This window comes from Diachasma alloeum, unplaced genomic scaffold (assembly GCF_001412515.2).
Source record: "Diachasma alloeum isolate Michigan unplaced genomic scaffold, Dall2.0 Dall_scaffold_00326, whole genome shotgun sequence".
Lineage (NCBI taxonomy): Eukaryota > Metazoa > Arthropoda > Insecta > Hymenoptera > Braconidae > Diachasma > Diachasma alloeum.
The window spans coordinates 810,491-835,675 of NW_021680465.1; the positions used below are offsets into that span (position 1 = coordinate 810,491).

At 36.5% G+C, this 25,185-nt stretch overlaps 3 protein-coding genes across 3 annotated transcripts in view; 2 read left to right on the forward strand and 1 right to left on the reverse strand.

Moving 5' to 3' along the window:
* The window catches only part of LOC107040280 (J domain-containing protein), an 11,294-nt gene extending 4,449 nt beyond the window's left edge, over positions 1–6,845 (forward strand). The window contains exon 5 of the mRNA XM_015260303.1: positions 6,491–6,845. The gene's annotated coding sequence lies outside the window, so the exon portion shown is untranslated. The remainder of the gene's footprint in view (positions 1–6,490) is intronic.
* Positions 6,846–8,163: 1,318 nt separating this feature from the next.
* LOC107040268 (prolyl 4-hydroxylase subunit alpha-1) overlaps positions 8,164–25,185 on the reverse strand; it is a 115,822-nt gene continuing 98,800 nt past the window's right edge. Inside the window, exons 4-11 of the mRNA XM_015260286.1 lie at positions 15,382–15,704; positions 12,803–12,970; positions 11,053–11,219; positions 10,454–10,717; positions 9,925–10,149; positions 9,767–9,832; positions 9,159–9,324; positions 8,164–8,674 (exon numbers count right to left, since the gene is read on the reverse strand). Coding sequence (XP_015115772.1) covers positions 8,580–8,674; positions 9,159–9,324; positions 9,767–9,832; positions 9,925–10,149; positions 10,454–10,717; positions 11,053–11,219; positions 12,803–12,970; positions 15,382–15,704 — 1,474 coding nt within the window. The 3' untranslated portion in view covers positions 8,164–8,579. The remainder of the gene's footprint in view (positions 8,675–9,158; positions 9,325–9,766; positions 9,833–9,924; positions 10,150–10,453; positions 10,718–11,052; positions 11,220–12,802; positions 12,971–15,381; positions 15,705–25,185) is intronic.
* On the forward strand, positions 19,368–24,708 carry LOC107040267 (probable helicase with zinc finger domain). Its single transcript, XM_015260285.2, has 4 exons — positions 19,368–20,597; positions 21,246–21,947; positions 22,910–23,425; positions 23,735–24,708. Exons 1-4 carry the CDS (start codon positions 19,653–19,655, stop codon positions 24,314–24,316), a joined length of 2,745 nt encoding a protein of 914 aa, XP_015115771.1. The 5' UTR covers positions 19,368–19,652; the 3' UTR covers positions 24,317–24,708.

Sequence of the window (25,185 nt, forward strand, 5' to 3'; positions counted from 1 at the left end):
CTCCTGAGGTTATAATCCAATCCCAACGCCTCGGGCCACCGATGTTTTTCAATATTATCCGCTAGTTTTACCCTGTTTTGATGCGGAGGTGAATGGGTTGACAGCTTGAGGGATTTTAAAAAATATTTTTGAGAATTCAAGTTTATTCTGATTTTTTTGTTCGGGATTTTCTGGGGCTTTTGGATTGTATTGGAATTTTTTTGAGTGAGATTGTGTTTTAATTGTCTTGAGAAATTATATCTTGAATTATTTTGGAATATTAAGAGGTGGATCTTGATTTTATGAATTAGTCGGAATAATTGTCAGTTACTGTAGTAATTGGATTTAATTTACTCTAATTTTTTTGGAGAGTATTTGAAAAAAATGCCAAAATCGAGTTGGAATGTAGGAGTTCGCGGATTTTGAAGAATTTTGATTGGAAATATCAGTTGAAATTTTAAACAGCTGAAATTTTTATCTTTACAATCTGAATGGTGTCTCTAAATTAGTTGATTTTCATATGGAATTATTCTGTTTGCTGTGTTTACTCATTAAGTCAGAATTAGTTATTATTTTTCTACGAAAACTAAAAAAAATCTCTCGTAAAATCGACGAACATTTTAATTAACTAATTTTTAATTTTTGTAAATTATTCACCAAACTGATGCAAAATTAGTTCAATTCTCTCTCATTTTCTGTCAAATTATTTCTCAAAACTTCCAAAGTTCCACGAGCAATTTTTATTCATAATTCCATCCAAAAATGTTCAATATCTAAAACTTTGCTCTTCAAATCTCGAATAAAATCTCTAAATTATCAAATGTTCATATAAAATTATTCCATTCCTTCTATGCAGTTGTTATTCCCCATTCAATTCAGTTCGATCCCATCATAATCTGCCCCGAAAAAATAAAAATTATCAACCGCCTCTAGTGAACGAAAAAATTGAATGAAAAAATCCCAATGCAATTGAACCCCTCCCCCCTTAAGCCACCAATAATGACGCCCCGGTCTGGCACGATGTACCGAGACAGCCTACTTACCCCATGCAAATATTCAATACTCCCCTCCCGCATACACGTCGCATTGAAACGCATCCTATTGTCGTATTCCATTTGGGGCCACCAGGTAATACCTCTTTTCCCACTGTGAAACTTTGTCGATATAAACTCCTCGCCGGTTGAGGAGTTCTATACAAGCACATCCCACCTCAATGGAGACATTTACATGTACACGAACGATATATACCCAAACAAAGACGATTGTTTACCCCCCGGGAAGTCATGCCAAGCGGCAAAACTCGAGAAAAGCCCGAGAAAAAGAAAATGCAAACAGTAAAAGAAGCGAGAAAGCCCTCTTCCTCATTCATCTGATTATTTTCTCGAGTCTCGACAATTGCATAATGCTACACTGTTAGAAATTTTTAAAATTTCATGGAAAATATGATAGTAATTCTCACGAGAGTTACATTCAATTTTCAATGAAACACGACTCTTCCGAAGCAAAATCACATGAATTTTCCATTTTTCCCTGAATTTTTCCATTTTCCCCTTTTTCTGATTTTTTTTGAATTTTTACGGAATAATTTACCTGAAAAATCAAGTACTTTATTGATTTTCAGATCATTTCAACCGAAAATTAACAGAATATTTGATTTTTCAATGTCAGAATTCCCTAAAATTCCAGTGGAAATTGAATACGACAAAAATTTCCAGGATTTGGCACGGAAAATTCAGACGAAAATTTTCTAGTGTAGGATACTGTCAATTCCCACTGGCCCCTATAACCATTATAAAAACACATGATTAAAAAAAAACAATAGGAAGTGACGTCAAGCAGTAAAAGCTCGAGAAAAATAAAGAAAATGCAAACAGTAAAAGAAGCGAGAAACCCTCTTGCTCATTCATCTGATTATTTTCTCGAGTCTCGACAATTGCATAATGCTGCACTGTTAGAAATTTTTAAAATTTCATGGAAAATATGATAGTAATTCTCACGAGAGTTACATTGAATTTTCAATGAAACACGAATATTCCGAAGCAAAATCACATGAATTTTCCATTTTTCCCTGAATTGTTCCATTTTCCCCTTTTTTCTGATTTTTTTTTAATTTTTACGGAATAATTTACCTGAAAAATCAAGTACTTTATTGATTTTCAGATCATTTCAACCGAAAATTAACAGAATATTTGATTTTTCAATGTCAGAATTCCCTAAAATTCCAGTGGAAATTGAATACGACAAAAATTTCCAGGATTTGGCACGGAAAATTCAGACGAAAATTTTCTAGTGTAGGATACTGTCAATTCCCACTGGCCCCTATAACCATTATAAAAACACATGATTAAAAAAAAACAATAGGAAGTGACGTCAAGCAGTAAAAGCTCGAGAAAAATAAAGAAAATGCAAACAGTAAAAGAAGCGAGAAACCCTCTTGCTCATTCATCTGATTATTTTCTCGAGTCTCGACAATTGCATAATGCTGCACTGTTAGAAATTTTTAAAATTTCATGGAAAATATGATAGTAATTCTCACGAGAGTTACATTGAATTTTCAATGAAACACGAATATTCCGAAGCAAAATCACATGAATTTTCCATTTTTCCCTGAATTGTTCCATTTTCCCCTTTTTTCTGATTTTTTTTTAATTTTTACGGAATAATTTACCTGAAAAATCAAGTACTTTATTGATTTTCAGATCATTTCAACCGAAAATTAACAGAATATTTGATTTTTCAATGTCAGAATTCCCTAAAATTCCAGTGGAAATTGAATACGACAAAAATTTCCAGGATTTGGCACGGAAAATTCAGACGAAAATTTTCTAGTGTAGGATACTGTCAATTCCCACTGGCCCCTATAACCATTATAAAAACACATGATTAAAAAAAAACAATAGGAAGTGACGTCAAGCAGTAAAAGCTCGAGAAAAATAAAGAAAATGCAAACAGTAAAAGAAGCGAGAAACCCTCTTGCTCATTCATCGGATTATTTTCCCGAGTAGTCTCGACACTTGCATAATGCAAGGATCCTGTCACCCCCCTGGCCCCCGTAACCATTACAAAAATATATATTCCAAGGAAATGAAAGAACAATTTAACTCCGAACAGTAGAAGTCAGATTGCCACTGTCGATTAACCTCGAGATTGAATCGTCCGAAAGGGTATTTCCATGGAAATCCTTCCACTCTCGTGGAACAGTGAATACAACATATCCCTATGTGAAGAGAATTTCATAAAGAACAAGAGGATAAAGAAGGCTGGATAAAAATCCTCCAGTGGATTATTACGGCTCGATGAAGTCGTTAATACGGTTTCAATTAATTTCCCATGGGATTCAGCTCGTCACCGAGTGAACTGTGCATTGATAAAAATTAATAATGCACTCGACTCGTCTCATACCGAGTTTAATTACTTTCAAAGACTCGTTCGAGGGAATTCTCTTCATTAAACTGGTGATCCTGAAGTGTAACATGCCTCCTGTATCTATAAATGTATTTTTCTAGGAAAATGTGAAGACTAAAATTATAAAAAAAATATGTACAATGAATATATTTAAAGAGGAATAATGAACGGGCTAATGAGAGTTCGAATTTTGTGGAAAATTGAGTGGTTAGATGTTGAAGTTTATGTCGTGTAAAATTGTTAGAAATATGGGAAATACGAGGGCTGTGGCACTCGGAGAAATGATGCATTTGAATTGAATAAAACTCGTTAGTTGACATTTTCAGATTCATTTCAACAATTTTTTAAAAAATTTATTGATTATATAAAATGAATTTATGAAGAGCTATTTGAATAAACCCGTTTATTATATTCAAATGAATCATTTCTCTGGTTGGGGAATACTTCTGGGGTAAATCCCGCAAAAATGGTAGCGTCGAAGTAGAAACTTGAATGTAAATTGAGCTTCCACTGCGCAAATGAAGTTTCCAGAATTTATCCTCAACTTCAATTTTTTTTCTCATCAAAAATCGTGTTTCATTTATATTTTTTATTACGAGAACGACCCATTGGGCAGAAGTATTCCTCTCCCTCAGCATTTGTAGCTCCAAAAACTGGAAAACATAAATGCCGGAAATACATAAACCCATTACATGGAAATTGAGGGGATAATATTCCTGCATTTCGCCCTCGTAACTCCGGTCCACGTAATCTTGCTAGAGTTACATTGTTCCCATAAACGATATGACTCAGCGATACAGCGTATCCCAGCATCTTCCAAAACATTCCACCATATGTATCTAACACTGAAAAAAAAAATCAATAAATGTGTTTAAATAAAAAAGAAAAAGCAAAGTGTACGAAGATTTTATCCATCTTGTTCCAATTTTTCAAGTTGACGGCTAAAAATAAACACGTGAGGGTGCATTCAACTGGTTAATTTCATTTTTTGCCTCTGGGATATTGATTTTTTTGACGGGGGAGGGAATGGGGTTGGGGGAATTGAGAGAGGACAGGTGGATCGATGGCGGGGGGTGGGGTGGGGTTAATGGCAAGTGTTGGAGAGATCCATTCCGAAATTCCGCGATAACCCGCGAACATTTCTGGCGTATGCCCAGCCTGTTGCTTGCTGATTGGGAATTGGGGCGAGTCATTGTTTTGCGCTTGGTTTAGAGCCGGTTTGTAAATAAATTCTCGATGCAGAATTCATCTGGTGGACTAGGCGACAGTATTTTTTTGTGGGGATATTTATTCAATTTTTTCAACTCTATTCACCAATGTGGGATCAAGAGGCGATGGGAGGAGCGAACCGTTCTGGATGATGAGTTTCTTCACTTCAGGTCGCGACGCAGTTTCTTATAAGGTCTCAATTTATCTGTCTGAGATTTTACGATTGGCATATTGCGCCGTAAAATATTAAGGGGTGTTCGGAAATAAAACGTATCAGTTGGAGCCTTTTGTAGGAAGGCATGACGTTGTTCTTTATTCAAATGACAAAGTGCTTGGAGGACGATAGTCAATTTTGTAAAGCTATTGGGTAGATGATGGTTAATTTTCAAAAGCTTTTGTTGGAATGATAAAACGATAGAGAAGTCAGGGCGCTTCGCGCCCGTCGCTAGATTAATTTATGTTATTTCACTTTTTTTTCATTTTCGTTTTCACAATTAGATTAATTTAATTTTATCCATTCTATATATTTTTTTATATATAGAATTATATATATATATATTTTTCTTAATGGTTCCTTATGTTTTCTTAATGTTTTTCTTAGTGTTTAATTGTGTATAGTGATCAATATATTTTTCAATGTCAGTGCATCATTCTTCTAGAATTTCTTTACACGATGTTCTTTATTTAACTATTGTCATCTTTTTTTTATTCTACCTCCTTCAGATATACATATTTTTTGTTTTTCACTTGTTCTTACTCCTGAAAACGCAATATATAATGATAATATTCTCAAGTTTTATGATCTAATTTTAGCGAGAAGAAATTAAAAAAAATGCAAAATAACGTGAACTGAAAGAAATGAAAAAATCAATTTTTCAATGTCTCCGCAAAATTTTTAAATCGATATATCTTTTCGAATAATAAATAAGAATACCCATAAATTCGATTTCTATCCGTGTCTATCGATAGAATAACCGTAATAAATGACAAAAATGAAGAATTGGACTAGAAATTTTATGCGATTATTATTATATAATAATAATAATTATTTATGAGATTACTTTATCGAGTCGATCATTGCATTGTTGAGTCAATGAATTAGTCTCATAAATAAAAAATAACAATTGCAGGAGAAAACAATTCTAAAATTTTATATAGACACAGGGGTTCCGTCTCCCCTTAATTCGTCTCCAGTTTGGTTTCACGTCTCGTCTAAATCGAATAATCGCCCCTTCAGATACCCTCACACTATAAATTCGCCTTGTCGCCTCCCCTCAAGAAATCATAACGTTATAACAAAAAATCACCTTGTCCCCTGACATTTCACAAATTCCCAAATACAACGTATCAAACTCGGATCCGCCTTCCTCAGCAAGGCCTGAAGTTGTTCTTCATTCAAATGACAAAGTGCTTGGAGGACGATAGTCTCCCTTTCGAAGTTCCCCATCAGACATTTAATGTTCAAAAGGGCTCATGAATTGAGTAAAACCTCAGCGAATTGAGATTTTTTGTTCTGCCATCTTCAATTCGCCCGTAATTATCATTTCAAGTCTCGTCTGAACGGTATAAATTCGTCAGGTCACACCGTCACAATGAAGATCGCCTTTTCCCCTGGTATTTCATAACATTTTCCTCCAAATTACCCTATTATTCCTTATGAATAAAAAATGATTACGCGGCTAGGACGACCTCGGGGCTGAGCTCCCCCATAAAAATGAATTTTTAAAGTATTCGTCTCGCTCAATAACGTTTTCCAGTCCACCAATACAGGCTTGACCCACAACCGAGTCGTCTTTGAAGCAACTTTTCCACCGCCGTAAGCCTCTGGCTCCAAAGGGCAGGCTCCAACGATCCTTCTCTGCGAACGTTAGATAATTATGCATTCGGTTTCATGTAGGCATTAGGCAGAAGTTCGACATCACATGCTACTACGCACCGGACCCCCCGAGCTCCATAAAGGAACGATCAATGCTGTGGAAGCTGGTCTTCTGCAGAGAGGCTTTCAACTGGGTGTGGTCATGTATTTCCTACAAACGTAATACATGTGTCAAGTGAATGCAGATGGAGAGGTGAACATACATGGGACTGATGTACAGAACTTTATCGAATGATCTCCGTCATTATGGCCCAGGGAATCAATTATAAAATCCATAGATAGGTACATCGTCGCCAGATACAACGAGTGGAAAATTGCTCTTGTGTTGCATATAGTGTAGTTATTTTTGATAATAAATTGGTAATTTGCTTCCGAATGGCTATTTTGCACGTCATTTCCTTCCATCAAGTGTAATTCTGTGTTTATTTCGTTTTATTGGATTGAATAAGATTTTTTTGTAAATAATTTTGTCAGATTTTCAACTCAGTTGAATGTTATCATCTTCATTATTCTGATTATCCCTTTCTTCTACACAACCGATTGCCTTTTTTACGGTTCTATCTCTCCCCTCAGCCCTTCGATAAACTGTTAATAGAAAAATTTTATTTACATATACTTGAATGAATTTGAAACATCACGTTCTTCGATGAAACATCACATCGAACAATTCGAAAATTAAAAAAAAATCGATGAGTTAAATTTTAATTAATGGCAAGTGATAGGGCTCAAATGTAGGTAACATTTGAAAAAAAAAGATTCAATTCCATCCATTCAATGCCATTTTTGGACTTTTTGGATCATAATAGATTGATATAACACAAAAAATCCAAAACTTGAATTTGAACGATTACAAAGCTTCCATTTGGAAGCAATAAGTTCTCACCATAAAATAATTAATAAATCCCCCCTGCAAAATCCTGATTTTGTTATTAATCTGCCGAACTCTTTGGTTTCCTCAAATAACTTCGTCTACCCATTTATTTGATGACATGTCTCCCAACTTTATTCCATTCAACGTAACAATATCTCCCTTTCGCCATCACGTGTGAAGAACATTTAATCAAAAATGAAAATTACTCCATTCAAATACAAGACGATCACCACAGAAATTAAAGTCCAAAATCACCAAAACCTTCTTTCAATATAATTTTTATTTCTCCACATAAAATTATAAAAAGAATTGTGCTTTAATCACTCGATACATCTTTGGGAAACTATAAACAATTCTCACTTAATTAAGTTCAGTTAACTCTATTTATCCAACGGCGAAAGGGAAGCCTGAACGAAACTCCGACGACGAAGAGTCGAAGGAATAGCCAATTCTCTTTGATCCAAAAATCTTTGATCACCGTGCTGAGAGAATATCAGAACAAGTGCAAATGAGAGTGTATCTTCTTTTCACAGAGAATAATAATCGCTGAGCAGAAGGAGTGAAACCGAGTAATTCTCCCGAATAACAAATGATCGATAAAAATATTCTCCCCCTTAGTCCTCGTATTTTATTCGCTATAATGCCTACGAAATGCAGAAGTTAATTGTTTAGTTTCTAGCTATACGAAGTACTTGATCTAATTCATGGTTTCTCATAAAATAAGTGATGGATTATCACGCCTCATCGTCTCTCCTTCCTATTACGTTTATATTGATCACAATATGATGATTTATCTTAACAATTAATTGAAATCCATCACTCGTAGTCGAAATTTTTTTATATTGTCTAATAATAATAATTACAATAATGTTTTATAGTACAAAATGATATTTTTCCCTCATTAAATCTCATGAGGATGAATCGTCCTGTCAAGAGGGCAAAATTATCTATTTTCCCCTTTTTACGAATTCATCTCTTCATGTCGTACAGTCGGATGAGTCGTATTTAACTTGTTAATTAACTGGGAAAATGTGCCACGAACGAGGTCAATATTTCGACGATATACTATTACAATATGAGCCAGGAGCACATTACACTCCTCAGTGGTAAAATGAAGTTGTAAACCTTTAATGACTGTTCTTGTGATTCTTGAACTTCAGTTTTTTGCAGCCCTGCATTGGTGATCCTCGTGAATCGCAGGTGTTGGGAGAAATGGCAATGTGATTGGGGGTTGACATTTCAGTATCTTCCGAGGTCGACGTCGGGCGCCTGATTCTCCAGGGTACAAGGCCTCAAGAATTCCTGTCCGCGCTCGTGGAGCCATTTATTCGCCACTGAAATTTTAAGGGCACATTTATTATGGTGAAATAATTGTGTCAATCGAGATTTTATTTCTTTGAGTGATGACTAGAGTGGTGAAGAATTATTCTTGAGATTGCGAGGGAAATCTTGAAACTTAAAACGACTCGTTTTAGGTGACATTTTCGGGGGTTTTATTGACTAAACTTTTAATTTATGGAATGTTTAATGAAAACTTCGATGATAATTCTTTTAATTCGTTAAAATTGTGTAGTTCAATTTTAGATATCGCTGTGCATTATTTGAGATATTCCTGGCGAGAATTGTCTGAGAGAAAATCTCTCTGAGGCCTCAAATTGATAGTAAATGAATAAAAAATGAAAATCTTCTATCAAGAGACAGAATAATTGCTTTCGTTTCATCAGTTCATCAGTTTCGCCCTCAACCACTCAAAGAGTTTTTGCAAAAAACCTTTGAAAAAGTAACGAGACAGAAAAATAATTATGGACATCTGCCTACCCCATTTGGATCCAGTGAGCACTGGACACGCCGCATGTCTGGTTTTGTAATCACCCTCGCCATTGGGTTTCAAATTATACCAAAATGCAGCAGCACCTTTTTTCGGCCAGAGTGATATGTTTATTGCTGTGAAGACTGTTCCACCCCCTTGTTCAACATCACTCATCTAAAATTGAAGATTAATCGCAATGTCCCAAGAATCAATAAACAATTTTATAATTCCATTGGAGGAACTGGTTGAACTTCCAAAAAACTAGATTATTTATCTTGAAATCTATTTTTTATAAAATTTTCAACATTCCCACATTTTATAATTTTGGAAATAAATCATTGTTCGTAAATTATTTATAGAAAAAGTCATAATCTCCAAAAATAGTATTTTCGTTTCTGTCAGATTTTTGAAATGTTCTCTAACGGTTTAAAACCAAGAATCAAATAATATTTCCCATCAAGTATTAAACATTCATGTTAAATCAGTCAGAATTTCCAGAGTTTGTCTCCACTGATTAATTTTAAAACAGAAAAAAAAGAATAGATGAATAAATTACTGAATTCATTGAAAAAAAAAAATTTTAACTAAATATTTTCCCCTCAAAATTGATACTCACGTAATAGAGAACCGTGGCAATACGATTACCCGTGCCTAGGCTCTTAAATGCATTAGTCTCCTCCCTCTGCAAGAATAAAAAAAAGTACCGAATGAAATAAGTAATTTGATGAAATCATGATTGGTAGGTGGCAATCGATAATTCAAGAAATTGCTCACCCTGGCAAAGTCAAAGTGGGGCTCGTAATGACCTCCAATGCCGTAATTGACCACCTGAAGCTCCTCGGCTGTGTCCACAGTCATACTAGTCATATGCTCCACCCTTCTACTCACAGCCTGCACGTGTTTGTGTTCGTGCTCCTGCAGCCAAGCACTTTTACTTATTCGATAGTTGGCTATTTCCAATTCACCGGTCTTGTAATTCTGCACTGTTGCACGTTTGAACTGTGGTAATATCAATTTCATGCGTTAAATTTGTCATAGATTCTCAATTATCAATTTATCATCAATAAATCTATCAAATATTATTATTATTATGACGCTTATTATTAATATAATGTATTAATGTAATTATTATATTACATTAATAATGAATTTTTCTCATTAAAATAAAAAAAAACGGTTTCCACTCCATGCGAATTTTATTTTTTATTTTCTTACGTTCATATGAAAAATTATTATATGGAAAATGATTTTATGACTAGTTAATTAACTTATGATTGTGTAATAATATGAATTGTAAACTCACTCTGGGCTGCGCCATTCGTTTGATGGTTTCAATCTCATCATCATAAATGACATCGTGGTAAATGACGATTCGAGGGTCGAGGTACGCCTCTTCCTCCTTGAAGGGAGCTATCTTGAGGAATGGAATTCCTCGATCGACGTAACGACATTTCAATTGCTTCTTTATTTGCGGAGAGAGGGGCACCTCCTCTCGACACAACATTTCGTACCTCTCACGCTCCGTCATTTCGTCCAGTGATATCATTTTCTTCTCAACGATTGTAAACTGTGGAAATACGTGGAATTGTGAGGGGTCAATTGTTCACTTGTGAGTAAATTTGGAAATCGTTTAAGTATTTGGGGATTTCTTTGTTAGGAATTTCTGCAGAAAGTGACAAAATTTAATTCTTTTTCTTGAAATACATTGGGAAAAAATAAATAAATGAATGAATGAATGAATGAATAAATGAAGAAATGAAGAAAGAAAAAAATGAATAAATGGAATAGCCAATTGACCCCAATAATTCCCTAAACTTCACCTTCCAGAATTAAATTAAATTCAAGATGCCATCCCCATCGCAATCTCATTTAACGAACTCTTAATGAAACAGCCCCAATTACCTGACTGGTAACCGGCACATCGTTCTTGCCGTCCTCCCCCAGTTTTCTCTGTCCCTGACTCTTGAGTATTTCTTCCTGATAGTACGCCCGATTGCCAAGGGCCCTTTGATGACTCGGCACCAACTCAAGAAGCTCATTCGTCATGCTCAAGGCGCGTGCGACGTTACCTGAAATCACAAGTACCCGCCGGATATTTACCGAATGATAAGCAAACCCGACAGTTGGACAGTTCCTAGACCTCTCCCACGTGGCTCGATAAACAAACAAATTGAATTACAAAGTTAGCGTTCCCCCTACAACTCCAAGGGAAATAAGAGAAAAATTCTAAACAGAGAGGTAAACTTTGCCATTGTGTATGGAGTCGATAAATATTTCAAATCTGCGAAAACGTCGAGGGGGAAACTCCGGGACTGAATAATTTGAAGATCACATTTAATAGAATTTTAAATAGATTGGAAACTCAAGACAATAATTTCCTGAATTCTCACGATTTTCAATATTTTATTTCAATCTTCGATAGATAAACAAATTGAACTGAAGTGAAATAAAAAAAAATCTCAGAGAAGTAAACTTTGTCATTGTTTATGGAGTCGATAAATATTTCAAGTCTGCGAAAACGTCGAGGTGGAAAAACTCCGGGACTGAATAATTTGAACATGACATTTAATAGAATTTTTAATAGATTGGAAACTCAAGACAATAATTTCCTGAATTCTCACGATTTTCAATATTTTATTTCAATCTTCGATAGATAAACAAATTGAACTGAAGTGAAATAAAAGAAAAATCTCAGAGAAGTAAACTTTGTCATTGTGTATGGAGTCGATAAATATTTCAAGTCTGCGAAAACGTCGAGGTGGAAAAACTTCGGGACTGAATAATTTGAACATGACATTTAATAGAATTTTTAATAGATTGGAAACTCAAGACAATAATTTCCTGAATTCTCACGATTTTCAATATTTTATTTCAATCTTCGATAGATAAACAAATTGAACTGAAGTGAAATAAAAGAAAAATCTCAGAGAAGTAAACTTTGTCATTGTGTATGGAGTCGATCAATATTTCAAGTCTGCGAAAACGTCGAGGGGGAGAAACTCCGGGACTGAATTATTGAAAAATAAAAGCCACAATTTATAGTGCAGCTGGGAGCAGTGGCGGAGGGAGAGTTTACAAGGTATTTATAAATGCGCAATTGGATAAAACAATTAAGCTTGCACTGTGGGAAATTTCTGTATTTCAATTTTAGTAGCTTAAATTCTCAAATTCATGAAATTTGAACGACATTTAATTGAATTTTTAATAGATTGGAAATAATTAACAATAATTTCCTGAATTTTCACGATTCTCAATGATTTTTATTGAATTGAAGTGAAATAAAAGAAAAATCCACAACAGAGAAATGAACTTTGGTCATTGTCTATGAAGTAAATAAATATTTCAAGTCTGCAAAAACGTCGAGGGACGAAAACTTCGAGACTAAACTATTGGAAAATGAAAGCAACAATTTATAATGTATCTGGGAGAAGTGGTTGAAGTGAGACCACGCGGGGAGAGAGTTTACAAGGTATTTTCTCAACCAAAGAAAAGACTCTACTCTTTTCCATCTCCCGGGGGGATTTTATGGGATCCTCTGTGAGCCAGCAAATCCCTCCCCAGTCGAGACGCAGATCGAAAATCCGTGGAATATCCTGAGATTAAAATCCTTTAAAAAGAGGGAAAAAAATAGCGGGAAAAGTTTCATACGAACCTTGCATGTAAGTGGAAAATGCCAGATATTCGAGGATGTCTGGCTTGGTTGTGGTGGTTCTGTTCTGCTCGTCTTGCAGGCGATTCATGGCTTCCTGCATCCACAGGACTGTGTGGTAGTAGTCACCATTGTTGTATGACTGTCGTCCCAACTCGAAGCAGTCGCCAGCTGTTAAAAATTAAGTGGAAATGCGTTCGGATTGATACGTTATTTTGGAAAACTTTAGGGATTTTGGGATTCCAATCGATGGTTTTGTGAACAGAACAGAATATTCATGATTTCGATTCATGAAATTTCTCCTTTTTTGTTTTTATTTTTTTTTTTAGTGGAAGATTCTCGAAATTCAGGAAAAAATTTTGAATTTTTTATTTTTTACTAAGTTACTAAGTTACTGACAAATGAATGACTATGTTTCAGAGAACACTGGAAATTTATGTGGAATGATTAAAAACCATTAAAATTTCAAGCGAAAATATTCATATTCTGTTTTTATTTTCTGACTAAATGGAGCCATTTTTGTATAATATCAACAAAAATTGGAGAATTCTTCGTTTTTTCTGAAGAGCACAGAATAATTATTCAATCAAAGCCTGAAAATCCATAAACTTTTTGAATTTCCAAGGATTTTCATGGGGAATTTCAACTGAAAATTCATCTGCAACCTTACTCTTTAATAATTTGAATAAAATTTGACAATAAAAATTTGTAACAGTTTTTGTTTTTCAGCGGACATTGAATGTTTACGTAAAACTTCCCAAAAAATATAGAATTTCTCTCTTATTCCTTAACATGATTCCGTAACTTTGTGAAAAAAAATTGATCAAATAAAAAATCTGAATATTAATATTAACGAAAGTTTGAATAAATTGAAAAACTTGAATATTCTTGCGAGAATATTCATATTCACTCTTTATTCTCTCCATAAATAAAGAAATTCTACTGCAGTGACACAGAAATAAGAGAATTATTTTTACTTTGAATTTTCACTAGAGAATTCCTCGACACTTTCATTCCTCAATAAATTGAGCTGTATCGGAAAAAACAGCAAAAGTGCTAAAAAAATCCCATAAAAGGCTTTCGGAGGATAAACACAAACATCCTGAGGACACCACCAAGTGCGAATGCATAACGTCACGTGGAACAGATATAAACCCGCAGTTATTCTGAAATAAAGTACCATAAATCATCCCTCCGCAGTCCCGTGCGACCGGATGCCCTCCTCCGAATAGGAAAGTCGGTTTTGTTCGTTAATTAACTTTGCGTTTTCCATTCCCCGCACAGTATACCCGTCAGCCCACTCCTTCATTATTCCCCGGGAAAAAGGCTAAATCTAAAAAAAATATGGAATAGAAAAAAGGATTCAGAAAAAAATACCCTTGTTCTGCGATTTTTCTCCTCTTTCATGTGCGCTTTTTCCCTCCACCTTTTTTCTCTCATTTTCAACGTGGAAAAATCTACATGGGTGCTAATATAGTTGCATAATGTGTTGCACAATGTGTTGAGCCTGGACGGGGTTTTGACTGCCAGAGGATTTTGCGTGTATGGCGAATATTGCCTTCAGGCGGAAAGATAGTACATGATGGGCTGTGAGTGTTTTCAGCGGCGATATACAAGCGAAAATATTGTTTGGTATAGTGAAAAAGGAATTTTTATTCAGGTGATGATGGCAATTAGGTGAAATAATTGGATTTCGAGGAGCTGACGGTAAATAGTAACATGAATGTTGAAATTGTATTCATAGAACATATTTAATGGAATGAAAATTGAACGGTTTTCATTCTACCCACATAAATTATCCAGATATTCTGTAACAAAATTCTTCAGAATGAATTGTTCAAGTTTTTTAAATTTATTATTGTTCGTTTTCATTGAAATATTCAAGCAAAAAACCGAAAGAATTTAAAGAAGAAGATTGGGTTGATTAATTTCTGTAGGAATAATATCATTAGAATGGATTTTTTCGATCGAAGAAAATCCATTATTTTTTTTATAGAATATTGTCAATAGAATAGAAGGAATTAATCAAGTTTGGTGTGAATGTTTGAATTCTATAGAAAATTCTAGTGATCGATAATATTGAATAAAATAAAAATTCATTCATTTTGATCCTTCCCTTATTAATTATTCCACTGTGACATTTTTCAAGTTGTTTACTTTTGTTCTTCTCTCAACGAAAAACATTGAAACAAAAAACGTGAAAAATTGAAAAAAAATTGGGCTGATTTATTTGTACAGAAATAATTTCACGGAATAAGTTTCTTAGAATGAGGACCACTTATTAATTGTTTTAATCTATAGAATACTTTTAGTCAAAAATAAGAAATCAATAGATTAATCAATAGTTGTGCACATTATTCTATTTTTTACAGAAATTTCTTGTTATAAATTTCCCAAGTTGAAAAAAATAATTTTTTTATTGAAATTTCATTGAAAATTTAAGCAAAACCACTTGGAATGTCACCCGAATAAGTTATTTCGCAGAAAGAAAACCCTAAACTATTTTTGCAATAATAAATAATCAAAAAGGGATTTTCCCCCTGGATTTTTGGCATTACAATAGATAATGATGAGGTACTAACCACTCAGGCCAGTGCTGTACTGAACCCCATTCAAAACTCCCCTGGCCACATGGGATGTATCAAGTTTGTACGTGTCCTGCAGCCTCATCAGTGCCACGGCAGCCCCATTGAGATCCTCATCAGTCGGAAATTTGAGATTATTCCGCGAGCTCGTGATGTTGGATACGAATGCTTTCCCAACATCCTCGGTGATTAGTTCCTCCACGCGCTTCCAATCCGTGGTCAGACGTTTCACTAGAAGATATGCGTTTATTGGGTTGGAGAGGTACTGCTGAATGTTGCGGGAGGCTTCTTCGTGCTCTCGAGAATAATCTTCAACATTTCTGGAAGATGAACAAAGTTCATTCATAAAAAATGTTTCGATTACATGAAATTGACAATTAATTGCAACGAAATCATCTATTCAAATGAACTAAATGATTTATTCAATTAATTTATTCAATCAGTACAGAATAATTCCACTTTCTTAATATTACGTTTACTAAGGTTTTCTTCGAACAAAGTTGATTAGAATTAATAGCTATAATTATAAGATTATCTCACATTTTTGACGTTAAGTATAGGAGAATCTGAATGCAATATAGTGAAAATGATGATCGATTTTTTCACTTTGAACAAATAATATTAATATCCAAATACAAAATTTCTGATATGAATAAAAAGAAACTGTGACTCAATATTCCAAATGAAGTTTTAATTTTTAATTTGGTGCTGAAAACACAAGATGACAATATTCTAAGCACGGAATTATATTGATGAGATGAACAACAGATTAATTGAATTACCGTGTGAACTAACTAAAAATTGATAACAGTGTGGGCACGCACTTTTACCAGAGTATCAACAAACATTGAATTCCAGAGATTCACACACTAAAGTGTGTTCTAGAAGGAATTGAATTGTAATTATGATTAAAATCTTATTCAGTGAGCGTAGGAATTAGAACATGAGCCAATCATTTATTGTAATACGAAAATTTAACAGCGGATAAATTGGGACATATGAGTCTCATTGGTCGTGTTGTTTTTTGCAATGAGAATGATTATTAACAACTAATTGAAAAAAAAAGAATATCAAGAAAAAGGACATCAAGAGGTCGTATTTGTTGTATGTGACGTAAATAATAAGTTTTCGCAGTTTCATATGCCTCATTCAATGGAGAGTCCACTGAATCCTTGAAAATATCTCCACCAGGGCAACGATAAATAATAAATTTAAAAGTATATATTTTAGTATAATCGGCTCCATCTGCAGCATTAAAATCAAAATTTCGAAAGTCCGAAGAAAATCCACAATTAAGACTGAATTTTCAGTCCATCGGGGTGTGATATTTTAACAACGAATCTATCGTTATGATGAGCCACTACAGATTCTGTGAAGCGAAGGGAAAAAATCGAAAGAGAGGGCATTGAGAGGGAAAAAATGAATTCCAATGCTCGCAAGGGCATGACGATCCTCTACGAATCGCTGCCCACGTACGAGTGAGGAGTAAGGGGATTGGGAATGGTATATAAAAGAAAGTGGACGATAGGGATGAGAATAAAACAAAACATCAGGGATCATCCGAGCGAAATAACGAAGATAGTTATAATCTCTGGCAATGTCTTTGTACCTGTAACAGGTCATCCACCTATTCCAGATATTTTTGATCATATTTTCAAGCCGTGCTAATGTTGACCGTGTCTGCTTGCCAACGATAACGGCGCCCTTTCCAATCTCTGAACGAACCGTTTGGAAAAACATAGAACGCAAATATCGTGCAGTGACGACGATTCTCATTGGATCGGTAATAAAAATATAGGAAATTTCAACCAATTGGAAAAAGTGGAAGGGCATTCGACGGATGCGTTACATGGGCCGAAATGAATTTTTACGCCAGCTTTTTTGTTCGGATCGGGAAATAAAAGTGGACTAATAACGTGAAAGACTCGATTCAATATGAGTCTGCTCTATTGGAAGGGAATTTCATTTCAAATTTCATGTAACAAATTCTTCAAATATTTAATAATAACGAATTTATAGGGAATTTCAAGAGATTCTTTACTATTCAATTTTGAATACGTTGAACGAAAAATTAAATTTCAGTGCAAATGTTGATTAAAATGGAATCGAAAATTGAATTAAATTTATTTTCTTTTAAATTTATTAATGAAACGATGTATTCAATTTTTCTGTTTGGATTGTGAATTAAAATAAATGGATTAATAAAATGAAATATTGGATTCAATATAAATTTACTGTATTGAGAGGGAATTTTATCTGAAATTTCACGTGGCAAATTCTTCAAATATTCAATAATAATTAACTTACATGGAATTTAAAAATTATTTTTCATTCAATTCTGAAAAATTTCAATTGAAAAAAGAATTTTTTTATTCAATTTTTTTAAATAGTTTTTTTTTCATTGAAAATGGGATAAAAAATTGCATGAAATGTATTTTCATCGTCAAAATGAATTAATGAAACGAGATATTGGATTCAATATCACAAAGCCGGCTCATTCAATCCAAAAAAGCGAGTATGGTTGAAATATATTGGATACATCGAATAAAACGAGAAATTAAGAAAAAAAAAAATCCCCAGTGAATGGTTCGGATTCCCCTGAAAGCGGTTTGTGTACATTTAGCCCCGATTTTCCCAAGGATTTTCCACAAAAAGGAAGTGAATCCCCGTCTGAACGGATTTACGAAAGGCGAAAAAATGTTGAGAAAAATAAACGAACTCAACCGAGATATCTATGGATTGTGAGACGAGATTGGGTGGTCGACCGAGTGGAATGACGGTAGATAATAACCCAAGTTCAATAGCTGGGTGCAGTGGTGGTTCTAATTAAGATAATACCACCACCGACAGAGCCCTCCGTTCATCGTTTCGCCGGGATCAGATTGAACAACTTCAATAATTCAATTACTTAAAGTACATCACTGGGCGAAAAATCTGTTGATTATTCGCTCTTTTTTCCAACGCTTGGCAGCCTTATCAAGTGAGTTTTCCTAACGTCCCCAGGAGTCTTATCGTGAAATGGGATGCTGGTGGCTATGGCCCGCCATAAATGAGGGGATACTCAACACCGCGGTGTGCTTCTCATTGTTCTCCGTTCCCCACTGTTAGCAATATCCGATTTCCTACTGAAATGCACAGTACTCTAGGAGATAGAACCACTCTACGATTATCTCTGCGCGATTGCAGGTATTGTTCTTCGATGTACCGGGAGGAAGATATACTTTCTGCGTTTGAGATGTTTCGGGGATGATCAGGGTTGTTAACTGGTTTTGGTAATTCAGGCGATGACGTTATTAAAATACGTTTGAAAAATTTAACAGCTGATAAATTGTGACATACGACTCTCACCAGTCACACTGCTTTTGCAATGCCAACGATTATAAACAATCCTTTAATAAAAAATCCAGTGTAACGTTTTTCGAAGCCAATCTATTCGGCGCATTCTATCATTAGATTTTTCATAAATGATGATATTATACATTAAATATATTACGATAATACTTGATTATATTATATTCTATACTATATTATATTATAATGCATTATATAATGTATAGGGGAGGGTGGGGTAAACCGGACACTTTAGACTTTTTAAAAATTATTCATAACTCAGAAACAAATTGATCAATTGAGCTCAGTTTAGGCTCGTCACAAAGGGAAAGAATAGTTCTTTGTACTGAAAAAAAAAAATTACCAAATTTTATCAACATTTCCACCCCTCATTAACATTTAAAAAAAAGTCAAAAGTGTCCGTTTTACCCCAACCTCCCCTAATGTACAATCCGCGGACTAATCTAGTCAATCAAAAAAAGGCGCTAGTCCTCCCAAGATACCGTAGACCCCTGCAGCCCTCAACCCGTTCCCACCAGCCGATAAACTGGAAATCCCCGGGCTTCCACGGACGGCAGCAGATGTCGTGCTCCCGCGCCTGCGTAAACCAAACCCCTCACTGCGCCGACGCCCCACACAACCGAGCATTCCTCCCGAGCCGCAGTTCTCCAAGCCTATCCACTTCCATCTCCCCCAGAGGCCATTCCTCGCGTCACGAAAAATAACATTACCAAAGTGTCATCGAATGTAGTTTCGTGTTTATTAAACTCCTAACCTCAAATACCAATAATGAGGAAGCGTTTAAAGCCCCTTAAACCCCAGTGACCGATGCTATTGCACACCGCGACTTGCCCGCACCGCGTAACCAGTGTTTTCCCCCAAGTGCGCGTAGTTCGCCGTCGGATCGAAGGCGTAAACCCACTCCGGGATCTGGCGCAATGGCGGACGTACGTCTGGTTAACACCGACGCCGAGCCCGAGCAGGCGGAGGAGGCCTGCGAGGACAAGAAAATCTTTCGTCCCGGTGATTATCTCCGACGAGTGATTCGCGATTGGATGCGTTCGCGCGATCCCCAATCGGTGATAACCGACAAGTCACCAGCTAGCATAGCAATAGGAGTCAATGCCGATCTAAATCTGCGCATTGGTGCACAAAGATCCCACTGCACATGGACATGGATCTTCGAGGTGCGAAGTATGGGAAGAGCCCTGAAAAATCTCGTACTCTCCCTGGACGCGCATCGCGAACACTTTGGCATAAGATCGGTATTCCGCGATGGGATGAGGATCGGCTACTCGGACGGCCAAGAGTGGCACGATCCAGTGATCGATCATCAATCCCCCCGTCAGGTGGATGGATTGATGTGCTACACCATAGAGATATTCTTTGCCGCGAATGGACACGGTACATACCGACAAAATGTCCTCTTCGGTTTCGACGGTTACCCCGTTATCCGGCGAAAAATATGCGCCGACATTGTGCCGGTGAACGATCTAACGCGCTTAAACGACGCAACAAAGTATTTTTTAAACCAAACAGCCCACGTTTGGTCGTCGAGAAGCAATGATTACCATCGATTCGATTCGCCATTTGTACCGGCAACCGATCCCTGGGAGAAAAATATCGCCAAGGCTTATCCATATCCTGGTGAAGATGTATTTATACTGTCGCATGCTACATTGACTGAGGACTCCTTAACGCGTACTAATTACCGTGGTAGAATGCACGAGTTGATATCGGTTGAGGAATTGGCGAGACACGAACAGGTCGCTAGGTACAATACTATTGTGCAGATACAGTTGTCATCGTGTTATATATTGTCGTCGGATACTGATGGCTCGACAACAGCTAAATATGCACCACTTGGAGAACTATTTGCCCAGGTCTGCATTAAATATGTTTTATTCGCATATCGCAATTTCAATGGTAAATCGGTAGCCAAACGGTAAAGCTGTTCATGTTTATTTGCCTTGACGACAGGGACCGATGAAAATCTCTATTCATTCCGATGGTGTTTAGTCTTGAAAACCAAACGTATTGTTGTATTGTTGTATTTAATTAAGTAATAAGTCGGAATAAATCGTGGAACAAAGATGAAGTTATTCCCAAACAGAGAATGACAATCAACTTTCTTTTATTTTACAAAAGAGGGGAAGAGGATAGATTAAACCATTCGATTCCGAAACAGTATAGACAAACAAGAACAATGTTCTCTCAAATATTATTGTAAACATACAAAAGAAACATCAGTTTTCAATGAATATCTCGGAATATAAGACGGATAGCGAAATTTTCGTCATGATCGTTTTTGTGGAGCGAACGGAGCACTACAAAAACGTCTTATCGGAAATTTCGCCATCTCCCTTAGATTCGAAGATATTCCGCGAAAACTGGGCTAAAAGCTGAACCGACTTGAATCGTTTTACCGTTGTGCTGCTGAATTTCGTAATTGCACATTTGAAATTGGGAAATTTGAGTTGATGTCATTAAGTAGGATCTTTGGTTTTATATTTTTTGGGGTTTTGGAGTAGTTGCCTTTAGGTCGTGGTGTCTCAGAGGACATGAAGAGCGGTCGTCTACTCCTCCGTGGATGCAATACCATTCTGATGAAGCTATTCAACTCCCCGGATAGCCCGATAAATCCAGAATCAACAGATGTTTACGAAGCGCATGTTGAAGACAAATGTAATTACATGATATACGCTAGACTGTCAAAATCATGTGTCGAACGTTTGAATTTAAAAGCCGACACTGAAGTTAAGATGTACGTGCAGTTTGTTCTCAACAGATTGCCATTCTGTGAATGGCACAGAGCTGTTGATTGTCTGCCAGATACACGTCTAGTTTTTCCCGAATCACGCTACGAATTACCAATGCGTCTACCATCCGTCCTTGAATCCAATAAAAATGGGGCTAAATGGTGTGAATTGTTGGATAATAGATTGAACGATAGACAGAGAGAGGCAGTTAAACTTATGATAGCACCGATTGAGAGATATCTGCCACCGATATTGTTACTTGGACCTTATGGAACGGGAAAGACATTCACTATTGCCCAAGCATTACTGATACTCTTGCTCCAGAATCCCATGAATAAGGTACTGCTGTGTACACAGAGCAACAGTGCAGCTGATCTTTATGTTAAGGAGTTCTTTGATGAGTGGTACACCACGACCAAGGAGGAGAGACTGAAACCGATGAGAATATACTACAAGAGACGTTTGAGAACGACTGTAAGTATCTTTCATGTGGCATTATTTCATTCTGACGGTAGGAACATAAGCCATTTCCCAAGTCATCGGGTTCCAGAAATAACGTACTTTGGTGGATGATATAAGTATAGGCTTCCTAGACAGTTGTGAAAAGTCACGCTGGGTTTTGAAATATGGTGAAGTGTTTTGGTCGTTGTCGCATCAAATGAGTCATACGTCAGGTCTAGGATAGGCTTTTGGACAAAAGATTGATACCTACGCTGGTTTCATAAATGGATGACGATTTAGTTAGGGTGTTCGTCGAGGGGAGACGCATCATTGTTTGTGATCTTAGAGATTCTGGTTGAATACGTAAGGGAATCATACTGGGATATTCATTTTGAGACTGATGATCTCAAGTTAAGACTTGTGAAAGTCGTAGAGACTTTCAACATCTTCAAGTTGAGACATTCCAAAGTTTGAAATTGAACTTAACTTGAGGAAAAAGTATAAAACGACTTTCGAAAGTCGTAACTTGAGGTATTCAAAAGTCTCAACTTGAGACTCACAGAAGACTTAAATTGAGATCTTAAGTTTCAAATTGAGACTTCGGAAACTCTCAACTTAAGACTGCAATGGGAGGAAATAATTCGATAGAGATAATTATAATAATACCCATAGGTAAGACGACCTCCGCATTTATTCGCCCTCTTAACGAGTGATTGGGTTTTCAACCTTTCGAGACTTTCAGGCGTAAAGATAAGACTTAAAAATCTCTTTTTACAGCTTTTGAAATAAGAGTTACAGTAATTGATTAGGACTTAAGGATATTATTGTTTTCCCTTGATCATAAACAAATTTGCTGCACATTATTTGTTGCTTAAAGTCGAGACCGTCAAATATACCGCAACCCTCCCCGGATATACTGAATCAATTTAGATAGAGATTGAAAAAAAAAACTCCAGTGAATAGCCTCAATTTGCATTACGCAATTTTGATTACAGGTTCACCCAACAGTCCGGAAATACTGCCTAGTAGACCCCAACGGCTACTTCCGCGATCCCACAAAAGAGGACCTGGACTCTTGTGGATTGATCGTGACAACCCTCGCAACTTCTGGCTGTTTAACAGCCCTAGACGTACAACCCACCCACATAGTCATTGACGAAGCAGCCCAGGCCCTCGAATGTGAAGCACTAACCCCATTGGCACTTGTCGGTCAAAGGACTCGAATCATTCTCTCTGGAGATCAAATGCAACTTGCCCCGGAAGTTTACAGCGACTTGGCGAAGGAGAGGGGTCTTGGTACAAGCCTCCTCGAGAGATTGCACAATGTCTACTCGCAAAATCATCCGTGCAGAGTCAGTCTGTGCCAGAATTATCGGTCACACGCGGATATCGTCAGACTGACGTCCAATCTTTTTTATGGAAATGAGATTGAACCCAGTGGTCCTTTACTGCCTAATCATCCTAATCTGAAGCCGTTGCTGTTTTATGCTGTGCAGGGGATTGAAGTTCAGGTGAGATTAATGTTTTTTTTTAGTTGTTACTTCTTACTATAGTTTTCAGAATTTACTAAGAATGTCAACAAGGTTTGTTGACTGTTAAAAATGTGGAAAGTGTTAAGAAACTTTGGGGGCTAGTGGGAAAATTAACAAGATTTGTTAACTATTGGGAAGTTCCATGTGATTAACAGTTTGTGTTAACTATCAATAATATCAAATACGCTTGTTAATCATTAGAAAGGGTTTACAAAGCTTGTTAACTATGAAAAAAGATAACGAGTCGTGTTAACAATGAAATTAACGACTTGTTTTTCATTTTTTCAGGGACAATTCTCAACAGGCTTCTACAACGACGAAGAAGCTGTGGAATTAGCAAAAAGAATAGCATCCCTAAAAACCTGTTGGCCAGTGGACGAATGGGGTCCATTCGGTGAAGATTCAATCGGCGTATTAGCCCACTATTCCGAACAAGTGGCGCGCATTCGTAATGAACTGCGTAAACGAAAATTATTCTCAGTATCAGTGGAGCGTGTTCTCAATGTACAAGGAAAACAATTCACAGCTGTGTTTATCAGCACCGTGAGAACGAGAAATTGCTGTCGATATTCAGCCGAGAGTAGTGTCAGTGATTATGGATTTTTAACGAATCCAAGATTACTCAATACAGCTATAACACGTGCTAAAGCACTGGTGGCTGTTGTTGGGGATCCAGTGGCACTTTTGACAACTGGCTCGTGTCGTTCACTCTGGGCAAAGTACTTTCAGAAGGCAACTGTACGAGGTATACCCCAGCAACTTTTGACACAGCATATGACACGCAGTATGGCAACGCCAATGCCACTTGGAATGCCCTTAAATCCATTGGCGAGGGAATTTGTACCACGACAGGCGCAGCGAGCAGACTGAGCATTTATTTATCCTCGTTTATTTCGATGAATTAATGTCCGTGGAATAATCGAACAACTATTGAATGGTTTTGTGATCATGATTATGTTGCTTCCCTCAATTTTCGGAGTTACTGTGTAGTTGAGAGAATAGTGAGCAGGATAGAGATATCTCAGTGGGAAATTAATTTACTCAGTTCTCTTTGTTACTTTATTTTTGTTTTTCCCACCCCTGACATCTCGAGAATACAAAACCGGCTTGACACGAGTCGGTGTAATTTTTATAAATGTACTGAGCGAGAAAAAAGTGAAAAAGAAGAAAAAAAATGTGTAGTTGATTAAGATATATGAGAGAATGAAATAATGTAAATGCCACATCTACCCGATGAAATATCTATATGTCTGAAACATTAACACCTGTAGTTGCGTGCAATTCTTTTCATCCTCTTCCCGTACTGCGTTACGAATCGCTTGGATTAATTTGGTGGCGAATGGAATGGGGCGGGGGAGTTGAAAGAAAGATTTTTCGGATAAAAACGACAATGGCTGGTGGGGGGTTCAATATGCGGGATAGAGCGGTAAGCAACGTGTGGTTTACCGGCCAGACTCGGCTCGTTTGCCTCTCCACTCGTGATTTTTATTATTTTTTTTTTCGGGGGAACTTCCAATAACGCTTCGTGTTTGCACTCGTGGCGAAGGATAGAAAGAGGAAACGTTTCTGGGAGTTTTTCTTGGCTTTTTTGGGAGGGAAAATTACACCGGACGCCTGGAGGAAATTGGGAGACTATTTTTGGGTGAGAATGGATTGGTGGTGATATTCTTGGCGAGATGGTATTCACGGGGTGATGATGAGGATTTTTGGAGGACGTTGGGGGGGGGGGGGGTTTTAGG

What these genes read in the sequence shown, in the direction of transcription:
- LOC107040267 (XM_015260285.2), top strand. Translation starts at nt 19,653, where the DNA reads ATGGCGGACGTACGTCTGGTTAACACCGACGCCGAGCCCGAGCAGGCG. An exon ending in AGAGACGTTTGAGAACGACT is followed by an intron (nt 21,948 to 22,909) that starts GTAAGTATCTTT and finishes TTTTGATTACAG; the next exon opens with GTTCACCCAACAGTCCGGAA. An exon ending in TGCAGGGGATTGAAGTTCAG is followed by an intron (nt 23,426 to 23,734) that starts GTGAGATTAATG and finishes TCATTTTTTCAG; the next exon opens with GGACAATTCTCAACAGGCTT.